General features: G+C 39.5%; 1 protein-coding gene across 2 annotated transcripts in view; it reads left to right on the forward strand.

Annotated features, from left to right (window-relative positions):
* LOC119656596 (active breakpoint cluster region-related protein) overlaps positions 1–16,267 on the forward strand; it is a 101,514-nt gene that overhangs the window by 74,471 nt on the left and 10,776 nt on the right. For both annotated transcript variants that reach the window (XM_038063022.1, XM_038063023.1), the window contains exons 3-5: positions 4,133–4,655; positions 8,713–9,005; positions 9,086–9,203. In XM_038063022.1, coding sequence (XP_037918950.1) covers positions 4,133–4,655; positions 8,713–9,005; positions 9,086–9,203 — 934 coding nt within the window. The remainder of the gene's footprint in view (positions 1–4,132; positions 4,656–8,712; positions 9,006–9,085; positions 9,204–16,267) is intronic.

The following is a 16,267-nucleotide window of genomic DNA, read 5'->3' on the forward strand; positions in this document are numbered from 1 at the left end:
TTTAAAGGTGAATGGTCGATACACAATTGAACATCGAATCCAGATTTACAGACAAATGGGTACTGAAGCGAACACAAATGTAATTTTAAAACCAGAAGAATTTAGGTGAGGTGGAAAGGAAACATGATACTGCTGTATATGTATACGTTGTAGACAGTTTAATTGGATATTTCAACAGAAGACGTACTCTCAGCGGTTAACTAAGTGATAGTTCTATAACTATTACTACATTTTGAATACGAGTTCATGGTTATTCAATAGAAAATCCTAGCAAATGAATATTGGGTCTTCCAATTCCCAATGCTAAAAATCATGGAATCCAAAAACATTGAAGCTTAAGGTACAACCGCATCTACGCTACGCGATACTACAAGATCACAAGTTGCACTGCATGCAAAATATTCTCTATTTGATTTTGTACAGCAATACACACTTGAGTGACGTTACGTGGCGCGGCATTCAACCTTGTCTAGATTGAATTCAATCCTTTCTTCTGTCGTAAGTTTGGCCAGGGTGGAGTGGAGAATTTTTTAACATTGCTTAGTGTGTTAACAACCATGGTTGTTTCCATCTCGAATGGTTGTTTCCAATCGCAAATGTATTCATTTCGGACATCATTGTTTTCATAACAATAGTCTTACCTCATTAGGTCGTCAGGAACTCTATTTTCTTCAGATTAGGGCAAATTGCCTGACATAAGATTTTTTGTGAGACACTACATAGAAAAGCAGTGTGTAAACTGAAGGTATTCATTACAGGAATGGCATTCTTGATGAACACCGAGGAAAATGGGGAGTAGTGTAGCATCTCATACCAGATGAGTATGTGAAGTATGCTGTCGAACATGTTCTCTAGATCTCATCATCAACGACGCAACAACCAGTATCCGGTCTAGGCCTTCTTTAGTAAGGAATTCCAGACACCTCGATTTTGCGCCGAGGTTCACCAATTCGATATTCTTAATAGCTGTCTGTTGTCCTGACCTACGTCATTGCTCCATCTCAGGCAGGGTCTGCCCCGTCTTCTTTTCGACCATAGATATTGACCTTATAGACTTTCCGAGCTGGATCATCCTCATCCATACGGATTAGATGACACGCCCACCGCAACTTGTTGAGCCGAATTTTATCTATTATACAACCAGACGGTCGTGGTATCGCTATATATTTTGCCGTTATGTAGGCTACGAAATCGCCCATCCTCATGTAGAGGGCAAACATTTTTCGGAGGATTCTTCACTCGAAAGCGAGCATATTTTTGCTAAGAACTCAGGCCTCTGAGGAATTCATAAAGACTGGCAAGATCATTGTCTTGTACAGTAAGAGCTTTGACCCTATGGTGAGACGTTTCGAGCAAAACAGTTTTTGTAAGCTGAAATAGGCTCCGTTGGCAGCCAACAACCGTGCGCAGATTTCATCATCGTAGCCATTATCGGTTGTGATTTTCGACCCTAGATAGCAGAAATTATCAACGGTCTCAAAGTTGTATTCTCCTATCTTTATTCTTCCCATTTGACCAGTGCGGTTTGATGTGCAGGCCATATTCCAACAGTTTTTCCATCGCTTGCCTAAGAGAGAAAATCTGATCTGTTGCTAATTTGCCTGGAGTGATGCCTTTGTGGTATGGACCAATGATGTTCTGGGGGTATGGGACTATCCGGCCTAGCAAGATAGCGGAGAATATCTTATAGGTGGTACTCAGCAACGGTAAAGGTAGCACCTTTATAATTGCTGCACTGCGGGATATCCCCCTTTTTATGTATAAAACAGATAATGCCCCGTTGGCAGTCGTCACGCATTGATTCGCTGCCCCACACTTTGAGCATCACTTGATGAACCGCTTGGTGTAATTGGTCGCCTCCATATTTAACCAATTCGGCTGTAATTCCATCGGCTCCTAGCGACTCATGATTTTTAAGCTGATGGAGTGTACGGAAAGTTTCTTCTATGCTTGGTGGTGACAGTATTTGTCCGCCGTCTTCAGTTGGCGGGTCCTCCAACTCACCCATATTTTGGTTGTTGGGCAGTTCATCAAAATACTCAACCCTTCGCTTCAATATGCCCATTCTGTCGGAAATCAGATTTCCCTCTTTGTCTCGCCAGGATGAACATCGAGGTATATAAGGCTTCATCCTGCTGACTTGTTGGTAAAACTTTCCTGCCTGGTGCGTTTACTCCCTGTACTTTTCTAGTTCACAGACTTGTTGGTTCTCCCAGGCTTCCTTTTTCCGTCTATGAGGTCGCTTCTTCGCTCGACGGAGTTCGTGTTAAGTCTCTGCGCGGGCTCGCGTTCTTAGAGAATGCAACATTACTCGGTATGCAGCATTCTTCCGTTCCGTTGCTAGCTTACATTCATCGTCGAATCAACCGTTCCGTCTTTTTTTGCGGCTGGGGCAATGGGTATGTTTGTGGCCGTATCAATGATAACGCTTTTCAGGTGGTTGTGAAGATCATTTGTTGATGCTTCATCTCCAGAACATCTGTTAGCTACGGTTATTGCGGCATCCATTCCCTCCCTGTGTTACAGAGGGCTGCGCTGTGAATGACTTCAGTATTCACTCTCACCTAATTGTCAGTGGGGATTTTAGGCAGTGTTGTAATTCGAGCTCGGAGCATTATGCCAACGAGTTATCCGAGTCTATATTGGCCCCCCTATATGATATTCATCGAGACTGAGAAGCCGCGGCGTGGCGTGGTTAAAAGTGGTCCCGTCTGGAGAAGCCCACGCATGTTTGTGGATCGCATTTCGCGCAAACCAGGTACTTCCAACAACCATTCGTGCGATACTGCTAACTGAGTAATCCGCAGTCCATTATCATTCGTATCCCTATGTGCTATGGGCGCCGACGTATCGCCTGAATACGGGCTCCGTCCCTACTTAAATGTTGAAATCTGCAAGTATGATTTTGCTATCGTACTTGGGAAAGGCTTCGAGGGTCCGCTCAACTGCCTCGTAGAAGGTATCCTTCTCCGACTCTGCAGTCTCCTCTGTAGAGGCGTGAAGATTTATGAGGGTTATATTTCTAAATTTGCCTCGCAAAAGCAGAGTGCATAGCGTTTTGCTTATATTTTCAAAGCCCGTAATAGCAGATTTCATTTTTTAGCTGACTAAGGAATCTATTCCGAACACATACGTCCCTGTCCAGCACATCTCCTGTAAGGCTGTTACATCAGTCTTATATTAGGACAGGGTATCGGCAAGCTGCTCAGAACTATTCGGTCTGTCTAGGGAGTGTATGTTCCATGAGAAAATGCGCAAATCGTTATCCCGTTTTCGTTGCAGGGTTCGTCGTTGTAAAGTGCATCCTGTCGAGGCTGCTTCCGTGGCTTCGTAACTTCTGTTTTCCATGTAGGGTTGTCAGCCCTACCCAACCCCCAACATCGAGGACCAGTTGGTACAATTTGTCCCGTTTTTAAGCGCAGGAGACTTGCCTTCATCCTTCTCCGTCTACAGTTTTTCATTAAGAAAGAGTTTCCAGCGATCACCTCGTGGAGGCGGAGATAGGACTTGGTAGTATAGTTGTTGGTGTTGGTTCAGCAGGCGTTTCCCAACTTGCCTAGATCGACGAACATAATGCAGAAAGCGGTATTTTTCCACAAGCAAATTCCACCGCTTGTCTCCCATCGAATCGAATAGTTTATAATTTTTTTTTATCACGTTCACCTTCCATGTCATAACTCTTAGCACCAAGTCATGGTTTTCGCAATTTCCTTCGTCTTTTTAGTCAGTGTACCAATATAGAATTTGCAAAAGTGGTTTTGCGTGACTTTGTAATTTTAAATTTAACTTTTAACTTTTGTTAGGTCTTTATCCCAAGAAGCCTTTCACATTTCTGGCAGAAGCTTGGGCTGTTCCTGCTCCAACGGGTCAACGCTCAGGTGTTGTTGGGTTTTTCTCTCAGCAATTTTATTTAAATTTTAATGACGATAGTTCATCCTTCTTTAACTGAGTTTAACACCAACATATAAGCGACAATGACAATTGAAAATTATATCTTCATTCAGTTAGTACAGTGCATCCATATCTTATCGGCTACTTTTCGTCCTTGAAGATTTTCTTAAAAAATATTTAATTTTTTTCTAAATGTTTCATGAAAGCTACTCTATTTTGATGAATTGCTTATCATTTTCAGACCACCACCAAAAGTGGTAAAACGAGTCGAACCACCTACAATCCCAATAGCAGTGCAATCAAAACGTGAACTATCCTCATCGACTTCAGAGAGTCCTTCTAGTTCTTTGGAACACAACATAAAACCATCGGATATACTAAGGCAGAAATCGCACGATGCTTTGGATGCAAAGTCATTAGCAGCCAACCGGAAAACCACACCGGATTTGAGTAAAAGTTCGAAGAGTTCTGAAGTAGCGGAAGAGCTTGGAAGAATCATTGGAAAATCGGAAAGTCTTGAGAAAAACAAGCGGCCAGGAGATGCAATGAAAATTAATCAGAGTCCCACAGGCAGCTTAGGTAAAACAGTATCAGCATTGGGAGCATCGCCGACGGGTAGTTTGAGTAAGTTTAGCAGTGCCCGACATGGAACAGACAGTCCAACTGGAAGTTTAGGAAAGATGGATAAGAAGGGAAATGATTCGACATTACAAAGTGTTGGATCCAAAGAATCGTTAGCATCGCAAGGATACATTTCAGAAATTGTAAGTGTAAATTAAAATATTACGAATATAAGTTCTAAATAGTGCTTTTGTTTTTAACTTTTCTTTCAATTTTTTAATTAATTCCTTTTAGATACAACCAAGAAACAAAGTCCAGGAACGACAAGTTATCTTAAAAACATTCAAAATCAGCCTCTTTTGCTTTTCTCTAAACTGTTTCTGGCCTGTTAACTTACTTAACCACTGTTAATTTATATTCTTTTTGGGTTGCATAATCATTTTTATGTTTCGTAGTAAACTAGGATAATCGAGTAACCTACGATAATCTCAACTTTTGATCTGATAATATAATATCGGGCGTAATAAATAGAACAAGTAAATCGATGTAGACTCCCGAAATTCGGTTGTCTTTAGAATAGAGGAGACCCTCTTAAATTACGAAAATCATTTGTTTGCTTGGTGGTTATTTGATTAGAAGCATTCCGAGTAGTAGTGAAAGAGGGAGGGAATGTAAATCGGCCCTTCCTTCCTTCTTTTTGAGATAAACTACTTTAAGCGGGAAGAACAAGTAATAGAGGACGTTATGCATAATTTTGTGTTTAAACTTGCGGAATCCTGCGCGAATATACAATCTAGTTAGAAAAGCGGTTTGATAATCGACTGATAAAGTTGTCTCTCGTTTCAGATGACCGCATTCTTTGTTTATTTTATCGGTTAAGCGCCACAGCCAGGTTGATGCTATATCGCAAAAGACACTTTCTGGTAACGACATGAAAACTGTAACTTGTGTGTTCATAATTACAAGTATATGCTCATTGCGAGTTAATTCAATGTTGATTTGAGCGAAAAGACAGGCTTTTCTTGATTGGTCCACTATTTTGCTCTACCCAAGGCCTTATCTGAATGCAGTCGCGAGGCTTTCAATCACCATCCAGAATTGTTTCGGCGATTCTCATAGACTTCGATATTTACCCCAACCTTCGTAAGTGAATTCTCGTTAGCGCGAATGACGTAACCAGACCACCGAAGACGCCTCTCTCGCAATTTTTCCATGATCGCTGCAACCGCATATCAACGGCGGTCATGTTGCCGGTCCGCATTTCAGATGCGGTCAAGACGTGTTACGCCATTGGTCCAACGCAACATCTTCGTCTACATTACGGTGAGGTGTCGTTCATTGTCTGTTACAATCGGCCAACAACATACAGGGCGAACGACACTGTGGTAAATTTTAGACTTGAGATATTCGTAGATACATCGATCACAAATAGAACTTTCCATTTTTGAACAAGTTGCTCAAAATTAACGTTGCTATGAAACGCTGGAAAAATATCATTTGCATAAAGCAGTGTATAGGGCAGTGGACATTGGATGTCCCGTGTGGCAGTGTTCGTAACAAGAACAAAGAGGAGCGGCGAGCCGGCGCTTCCTTGATGAATGCAACCAGGAACACGAAGCGATTTTGATAACCCACCACACTTCGAATTTTACTTCTTGGATGCGGTAGAGGTAGAGCAATTTAACCTAGTGCAACAGTTTTTCTGGTACTAAACGTTGCCGCAAAACATACCAATTGAGTTCGTGGTTCACATGGTGATATGGTCGCCTATTCTAAGTCCAGAAATGTAATGTGAAGAGGGCGATGCTCCTCACGGTGTTTCTCCATGAGTAACCGCGCACCTTGAATTGCACCAGTAGTTCCGCAGTTCTTGCCAAAACCCTGCTTGATTCACAGTTATTTTAAGATTGTCGCGAATACGATTGTCAAGAATGCGTCGAAAAACCTCCATTGCATGGAACAGCAACCGGATCAGACAGTAAATTGAACATTCTGCTGGATTACCTTTCTTTTTCCATATTGGGATGATGGTGCCTTCGTGCAAGTCAGATGGTATTCTATTTTCCTCAATAATCCGATTGGAGAACTCGGGTAAATGAGATCGCTTTCTTTGCTTCCTGATTGGCATTTTTTTAAATTTTGAAAATTGGTCAGCGTTTTATCTTTGTGAAACTTATGCTAAAGGCGTTCCTTTTCACGGACCTTCATTTGAAAATTGTCATTCCAAAGCCAAGTATCTTGGTTAATCAACCACATACCTGGCTTGTTGACACCAAGTGCTGTATATGCCATTTTGTGGAGCGTGTTTTTAACTTGGTTTCACGGTTCTCCAACATTCGTGATGGTTAATAATCCCGTAAGTGAGATCATTTCTTTTTTTTTCTCACGGATACCTCACGCTGAGCGATTTAAGTATCTTACATCAGCGCTCTCAGCTCGCAATGTTTTCTTCCCGGTTCGCATTCTTGTAAATTTGCCAATTGGCCAGAATTTTATCGACACGAGACTTATGACAGAGTCGTTTCTTCTCATGGAGCTTCATTTTGATATCGTCATTCCAAAGCCAAGTAGTTTAGTTGAAGATTCGCTTACCAGGTTAAGGACCCCGAGAGTTGCTAGTCCGCTTTGTGAAACATGTTTGGAACTGGATTCCTCGTTTCTTCAATGTTCGTAATATTTATTAAGTAAGAGCACTTCATGTTTCTCACGAAATCGCCATCATTTAAATCATGGCGGCTCAGTTTTAACCGTAGCTTCATTCCCAAGACATCAATTAACGCCTGATGTTGAGGTGCAATGGTTTCATAGGGAACCGCTTTGTAGTCAGTGACGGTGATAAAATGTCGGCGTCTTATGAGAATATAGTCGATTTGCGTTTTAGTGTTGTCATGATAAAATGTAGGAAGATGAATAAATGAAATGATGAATTGATAAATTATATATTGACAAGTATACAAGTTCGTGAATGTCCGCAATACCCTCACATTACCATTAAGGCCGCCCGCAATTATGAAGTAGTCATCAATAGGCACTTTACATATCTTTGTAGCGAGAAGTTGCCTCGTCGAAACACCGATGATTTGTCATGCTAATGATAATTTTGAATCCATCTGACCCATATTAAAAAAGGGCAGAAATGACAAATCCAATTTAAACCAGGCGACCCCGGTGTCAAACAGTGCACAGGCTAAAGAAGGAGTTCTCTAGGACTTATCGTTGCTACCATGATAACGTCACAAAAGTGTAAGGTGTCTCAAGTATATTTGATGTATCAATATAAAATAAAGAGTGATATCAGTGGTAACATATTTATTAATTATTAAAAAGGTTATTATTCTGTTAAGAAGGTTAAGTTTAGACAAATATTTCTTAAAGAAAAAACCGTCAGTAAACTTCTCCATGTTGGCTTGGTAGACTCCTGGATAGCTACCTATTTGTCACGGATCTTAGCGCTCTCAACTGCAACAGAGAAGTGATGTTTTCGACATATACTTTAGATTTGAGATATCCGTGGAAGAAAAGGTCAATAAGTCAAGAAAACACAAGAAAATGTATCTATCAACCGTAGAGTAATTGCATCAATAGTTTGAAATAAAACTCTCAGAATTGCAGAAACCTTCAGAATACCTTGTCTATGCAATGAGTGCACCAATATAAACCATACTTTTTGGTGCACATAGAAAATCAAATGCAGCAAAATCTTACAAAAATACTATACTATTTATGTATATAAACAAAATTGCGAATCTATCTCTGAAATATGTAATTATATAATGATGATATATTACATGCTCTTGGAAGATTTCTTTGAATTTTTCCGACAGAACTTGAAAACTCGTGAGGTGACAATGGAAATCGGGACCAGAGCTCTGTCTCTAAATATGATAATAGCCATTCTAGCATCTGTTCAAATAATAGGTTATACTAATATGCAATTCGAATATAAGAAATTAATTGATAAAGGTGGAACTGGAATCCTCCTAAAATTAATTTAACGCAGACAACATGACTAATAGAGTTGAATAGTTGCATGAAAGTTCTGCGAGTCATACATAAGAAAATACCGGTTGCATATCTAGATGTTTATCTTGCAAGTGTCAGATCACAACTCCGCCAAGAAATGTTGCTCCTATGATAATTATAAATTGATTGAGACAATTTGCACAAAAACAAGCACTTTCATTTTATATAATCAATTTCCTAGCTATTGGATTTTCATATTTGATTCAAGACCATTGATGAATATCTTATTACTTTCAGATTAAAAGTTATGAATCGATTTCGTCCTTAAGTTCAGATAGTATGAAGACTAGTCAAACTGCAGAGAATGAGCCTTACTATGATACAGTGCCCAATGATAACGATGGCGAATATGTATATATAAAAGCCGGAGGAAATGGCTCGACGTCAAGTCGTGATGATCTATCGACCACTGGAAGCACACTTCCCATGCCAGCTATCCATAGAAGTCATATGAGTAGCCAAACAAGTGTCCTAGAACCTGAATCTCCGGGACGTAGTTCAAATTATGTGAATATTGATTATTTCATTCAGTACGTATCAGATAACATTTTGTCCTCAGGATCCCATTAAGTGAACTAAATTTCTGATTTTGTGAACTTTACACTTGCAGCCAAAGCAATGAACAACGTTCAAGTTCTATTGACAGTGATGGTGAAATGGATGCTCCACCTATAATGCGAACGATTTCACAAGATGACCATGCTAACACACCAGGTGCACTTCGTAAGGTATGTCCCTTTTTAAATTTGTTAGTTAATACATATTTCAGTTCGAGTATACCGTTTTGTACATATAAAGTAATTTGAAGCAAATTATTTGGAATTTAATGGAATTCTATACACATATGAGTATATACTACATTGTGTAATAAGTTAGAGCAGTTTTTATTTATTTGAAATGAATTTCGTTGCCTTCAAAATAATCCCCTCCGGACCCAATATGCTTACGTCAACCTATTTTCCAATCCTCGAGAAAAAAATTAAAGTTACCCTCCGGGATGGCTTTCAGAGTGCGTAGCCATTCACGTCGTATCTCTTTCATCGTCTCAAAACGAGTTACTAAATTAGGCGAATACGGTGGTTGTGGGACGAGGAGTGAGTTTCAAAGAAATTGAGTTGTTTTGGTACTAGCGAGACTTTGCACGTTTCAGGCCCAAAATATCTTTCAAAATGGTGTTGACAGATCCTTTCGAAATACGAACAGCATCAGCAAAGTCAGCAAAGGATTGATGATGATGATGTTTATCGGTAGAAGTCATCTAGATCGCTCTGTTTCCAACTCTTTCACAATCCTTTTTGAACTATTTAGACCACTTGTAAACATTCCCTTCCGAGGAAGCATAGTCCTCGAGGACCGCTCGATTATCCGAACTAATTGGAACCAAGGCTAGTTCGGATAATCAAAGGTTCATATAATTGAAATGTGGGTTTTTTGTTAGGACAATGTCAAACAAAAACAATACGTTTTACATGAAAACAGTACAGTAAATTAAAATTTGACAAACAACAAAAAACAACTGAAAAAAGTCAAATGCTCTTTTTATATTATTTTCTTATAAAATCGTTGATTTTTAATTGACGAACGGCTGGCTAAGTTTCGCAGCTGTTTGAGAACGAGAAGTTGCGTTGGGCAACATTCTTTTTGTGTCTCGAACCTTTCAAGGCCAGTCTCAAAAGCGGTAAATGCCTTCGTATGCGACGGTTTTTTTGGTGCATCCACGCTTTAGTCGCTACTGCTGTCATTGTCGTGACCTTCATCTTGATTTTTTATTGATGAAATAATTTCATCGTCTCCTAAAATTTGATATTCAGGATCATTGAAATAGTAGTTTGACCAATCCAGGGCATCGTCTTTATCACAATCCGTGAATCATCGAATACTGCCGAATAATTTAACGAATTCGTTGAGATCGTTTTTCTCCGAGTTAACACGCTCTTCTTCAACTTCCTGCTTTTCTGGAAGGGTCCACAATTCCTTCCAAACGTATCCTAGATTGTCTTCAGCCAAAGAATCCCAAACATAGGCCAGCATATAGCAGCAGTACTTCAGTAACACAACTACGCTATTTTCAGTGCCATAGTCTAACAGAAGTCATCTTAGAACTTGCTTCCGGTATACTCTTTTCAGTTTTTCGATGACACCCTGGTTCGTAGGTTGGATTGAAGAAGTAACGTTTGGCGGGAGATACATCACTTCAAAGTTCGGATGGAGCGAATGTAGAGCTTCGGTGGATGAATGTGTGCATTATCTAAGAAAAGTAGCACTTTACAAGTTTTGTTATGATCCTGTCGCCTCTTTTTAAGGTTTTATGTGAAACAAAACCTTATTAGAATCGAGACGGTGTCTGTCTGTCCATCTGTCTGTCTGTCTGTCACACCCGATTTATTCGGAAACCGCTGGACCGTTTGTCACGAAAATCGGTGGAAGTATGTAATCTGGTGTTCCCTTTACATGCCGCAAGTGGCGCCATCTTGTGTTAAGTTTAAGGGGGGGGCTCCCCATACATGTGAATGGAAGGTGCAAATTTTTTTTTCACAGAATGTAGCCATGTGGGGTATCAAATGAAAGGTCTTAATTATTATAGTACTTTCCGAAACTGGTTCAATATTTGATATTGGGTGAAACATAGGGGAGTGAGGGCTCAAAATATGACCCCCAAAAAGTGTAACAGGTCTCGTTTTCAGTACCTAACCAACCGAAAAATCTGAAAAAAATCACAGTGGTGCATCTCTATGAAATCTAGGCCTCAAAATATATCCGGATCCGATATCAGCACAAATAAAGTTAATAATAGTATATTTCCATATTTTAGAAATTCACCCGGTACCCCCCTTATATTCATCCCAGAATTACAAAATTTGGCATGCGTATAAGGAAGAACATAAGGCACAAGTTAGTCAAGTTTGAAAAAAATCCAACTATTAACAGAGTTATAAGGGGTGAAACTTTACATTTTTTTGTGAAATTTGGGCACTCTACAACCTGCATGACGTCATCATCACATATCAATTCGTCAATACCACAATGAAATGAGTTCTTATGAATGGGGTCGGAAAGAATTATTTTGTTTTAATTTTTTAGTCATTTGTATATGAATATCAATTACTCCAACCAGACATGTGTGTATATAGGTATATAGTATTTGCGTGTTAATGAACTTTGCGGGTAGTGCCTAATTCAGATAGATATAAGAAGTAAATTGGAAATATGGGTACGATCAATTTATATACGTGCATATATGTGCACAGCGTTCGAAAATAGGCAGTTTGTTTGTTTAGGGTGAGCGTAATATCTATGGCTGTAATATGTACGTATGTCTCGTAGTTTAGAAAAATATGAAGCATTATGTTGGATTTGTAGCATTTGTAGGTATATACGGATAGAAAAATGTGCGTTGAAATTTCTTACATTAGATGAACACAAAACCTTTATACCTGAAGCACGAGCTTCCGGTATTCCGACTTGTTTTTATAGTTTTTATAAAAGCGCTTTTATACCATTTGAGGTATAATTCCAACACATTTATCCCGTCCATCCAAGTGTGTTGTGCTTTATAGGTGAAAAGAAAGTTTGTGATGTTTTTGAAACGTCGCGCTTTCTTGGATTTAAGACCATGAACCACATTGAAACAGCATAATCACATTCTTGATCTTCCGTATTTTTCATAACTTTTATTTTCGATTTTATATCGCTGAACGTTGCTTTTCCCACACCATAAAGAAATGCCAGAGATGCTTTGTTTTCTTCCTTATTTAATGTCGACAGGATCTCAATCTAAATAAAATAAAATACAATTGATTTTTTCCTGAAACGGGATATATTATTTCTTAGCATATACGTATGAGCTCAAATTGAACAGGTATTAGAATATTTTTTCAGATTTTTCGATGGGGTATCCGAATGAGCCTTCTCTCAAATTTGACTTTTTGCCCTTCGCTCCCTACTTTGCTACGGATGGCAAATCTGAGATTTGCCTCGTAAAGTACGAATAGAAACCTTTCATTTGATACCCGACACGATTATATTCGGGGGAAATAAATTGTTTATCTTCTCTTCATTTGTATAGGGATCCCTCTTAAGCTCCACGGAAAATGATCCCTTACGCTGTGTGATGGAATTTCATATGCTATACACTTTTACTAAATTTTATCTCAAGAAATGGAGCGGTTTCCAAGAAAAGTGCATGCGACAGACAGATAGACGCAGATATAATATACAGTAAACCGATTTTAACAACGCTTTGTTTTACACAGAACGCTAATAATGGAGTATAAACAGCAATCGAGAGAGTACGAAGGAAAGCAGAAAGTACAAAGTTTGAGTCTAAATTTAAAAAGGAGTTTGGTTTGAAAGTGTTTTTAATAATGACAGTAACGGGTTTAAATACTGTGTTTAATTTATGCAAATTATTCACGCATCCGCCATCGGCAAAAAAATTGCTTTTATAAAAATTTTCTAATCGGTACATTTGTAACCCATCATGTGGGGTATATTCGTGATCGGCGTAAAATTTGCTACAGACTAGGATGATAAAATACTTTTTTCCGCCGAGATTGATCATTCGTCCCACTATAGATCGTGATGTTGGCTGGTACAGCTTGAAATGACAGCTGATTTTCAAGGTTGGATTTACAATTCCATTGGTCATTTTACTATGTCCATATACTAAACGCGGTGGGCAGAATTAATCCAAAAGTGTCAATATGAAAATTACTTGCCATGACGATAGCGGCTGGTTTATTGTAGTCTCAATTACTAATACTAGTTGATGAAGTACCATCTAACGAGATCCCTCCATTTGTTAACCTCTATTCATACTTAAGAAAAACTAGCGTATCTAGGACTGCACAGACCAAGGTATTAATACAATCCGGCAGGTATCGTCTCCATCACAGAACTGCCAGGCACAAAAGTATTCTTTTATACATTCACTATGCGACTATTCATAGTTGCCAGCAGCTAGCGTTGCGTACCCAGCACGAAGCCCAGAAGGCTCGTCTTTCGGCTTGAATTTGTATGTTGTAAGGAAATTATTACGTATGAAAGCCGTTCCGCGCATCCCAGTATGAAAAATAAAAATATGTAGAAATACTACAGTTTTTATCTCTTTGACATTGTAATCATAACCAAGTTAACGATAAATTTACAGTTGAAACACAACACAACTTTCTTCACGAAATTACAAATCACATAGAAGTTGGCATTTCATTCTACACATGGCATCACTTTATACAGGATGCGGCAGCATAACTTCCTTTTTTAAAATGCGCGCCACTCAGTTAGTTGATGTCATAGCGGAGCGCTAGTGGTCTCGTTCAAGAGGGGATACTGTAAAGTTTTGTCTCGACACGGTTCAGTCGCCATCATGCGTGGGAATAGTGAGGAGCGTGCCTTTGCCGTTGAGGTTTACTTTTCAAGCGGATGTTCGGTTATTGCAACACAGCGTGCATTTCGGAATCGCTTTAATTTAGCCCCGTTGGCTCCCGTCCCAGACCGCAAATCAATTGTTACATGGGTCACTACATTCAGACAAACTGCAAGTGCGACAAAGGGAACAACTGGAGTCCCTCGGCGCGTTAGATCACCTGAGAACATTGAAGCAGTGAGAGCGTCAATGTTGCGATCGCCACGGCGTCCTGCGCGCAAACACGCATCTGCTCTTGGACCGCAAATCAATTGTTACATGGGTCACTACATTCAGACAAACTGCAAGTGCGACAAAAGGAACAACTGGAGTCCCTCGGCCCGTTAGATCACCTGAGAACATTGAAGCAGTGACAGCGTCAATGTTGCGATCGCCAGCGCGCCCTGCGCGCAAACACGCATCTGCTCTTGGACTAAACCGATCGTTCTGTGAGAAGAATTCTTCGTGATGATCCTCATTTTCATCCCTATAAGATGGCGATAGTGCAGGAACTTTCAGAACGTGACTTCAATTCTCGGATGAACGCATGTGAGCTTCTTCTTGATATCGTTCCCGAGGGTGCTATTGTTTATTTTAGCAATGAAGCCCATTTTCATTTGTGTGGGTCGGTTAAAAAACAAAACATGCGCTACTGGGCTGACACCAACCCTCGAGAATTGCATCAAAAGCCTTTGCATTCATCCAAAGTCACAGTGTGATGTGCAATTTCCTCAGCTGGAATTATTGGTCCCTGGTTTTTTGAGGAAAATGGGGTTACAGTGACAGTGAATTCGGACCGGTATGTAAACATGCTACAGAGTTTTTTGCTTCCACGGCTAGAAAATTTGGATTTGGGGGACACTTGGTTCCAACAAGACCGTGCAACAGCGCACACTTCAAGAGCATCGATGGCTGTTTTGAGGGAACACTTTCCAGAGCGCCTTATCTCAATTAGAGGCGATTTGGAATGGCCGGCACGCTCTCCCGATCTGTTCCCTTGTGATTTTTTTCTATGGGGTTTTTTGAAATCCCGTGTTCATGTGAACCGTCCAAGAAGCCTACAAGATTTGAAGACCAACATCCAAGAAGAAATTGCCAACATAACATCTGCTATGCTAACAAGAGTCATGACAAACGCCAGAAATCGGTTTACGCAATGTATGGAGAATGGGGGACGTCACCTAACAGATTTGATTTTCAAAACAATGTAAATAAAAACTTTAGACATGTACCTACATTATAAAAAATAAATAAATATTTTCCGATGCATACAATAGTTTTTATTGAGTTTTGAAAAAAGGAAGTTATGTTGCCGCACCCTGTATATGTGAAAAGTATGCTTGAAATCTTGAGAGGAAGATTTTGATAATAATTGGCCTTCCACGGAACAATTCCTAAAGAACCTCAAGCACATGTTTATGCTTCTTCGCTTCGGTCAATGGAATCGCTTTTCATTTTTCCTACTGACACATTTTCCAGTACGGGAAAAATATTCTTTGCAACGCAGTGTTTGTGCTTACGTATCATTAGTTACTGGTAAATATAAATGTTCGCCTAGTGAATATATGAAAGAATACTTATGTATATGATACGTTAAGTGCTGGACACGCACGCTGCTGATAAGTATGAATAGAGCTTTAAACATATTGTTTACGATGCAGCGATGAGGATATTTGCTTCTTCCTCATTTACTACTGCACCAGTTTCTCATTGGTCTTGTCGAGAAAGATGTGGTTTGCTGGAAATGCCTCCCAAAACTGCTTCCAAACTATGGAATGTAGCCATATGCAACACTGTCTTTAGAAATTCAAAGTAATTACTGCTTTTATATAATTTTCATGACTCAAATAAGTATACACTTTATCTCTTTGCCCATTTGGATTTCATTAATCATTATTTCAGAAACTGGAAATTTCTAAAATTTCTTTTCCAGTTTTCGGATTTTGTTACGTGTTTGTTTACATGGATGCCGAGACTTCTGTACTCGGACGGGTTATCGTAAAATCCTGAGACCTCCGAAATTTCCTTTACGTGAAACTCCGATACTTGCCTAATCGAAATCCTTACACATAAGTCTTTTCCCTCGTAAGAATTGCACACTCTATTCCTGCAGATCTATATCACTTTATTGCGTAGCGTACTAATAGAAATCCCTTCTATCATTTTTATACTTTAATTACATAATTAATTGTAGAACATTGAATTATATTCGGGACGTATGTCGATGAGAATCGTTCTTACTCTGGAACTGAACTGATTCTGAAAGCCAAACCCGGGCACGCGAATACTTTGATAGAAAACTACTTTGCCACTTTAATGCGAAACTTGTTATTGACGCTCGAGTCATGTGTTGTCAACTAAATATTCGTCCTACTCTTATGTAATTTT

This window comes from Hermetia illucens, chromosome 5 (assembly GCF_905115235.1).
Source record: "Hermetia illucens chromosome 5, iHerIll2.2.curated.20191125, whole genome shotgun sequence".
Taxonomy (NCBI): domain Eukaryota; kingdom Metazoa; phylum Arthropoda; class Insecta; order Diptera; family Stratiomyidae; genus Hermetia; species Hermetia illucens.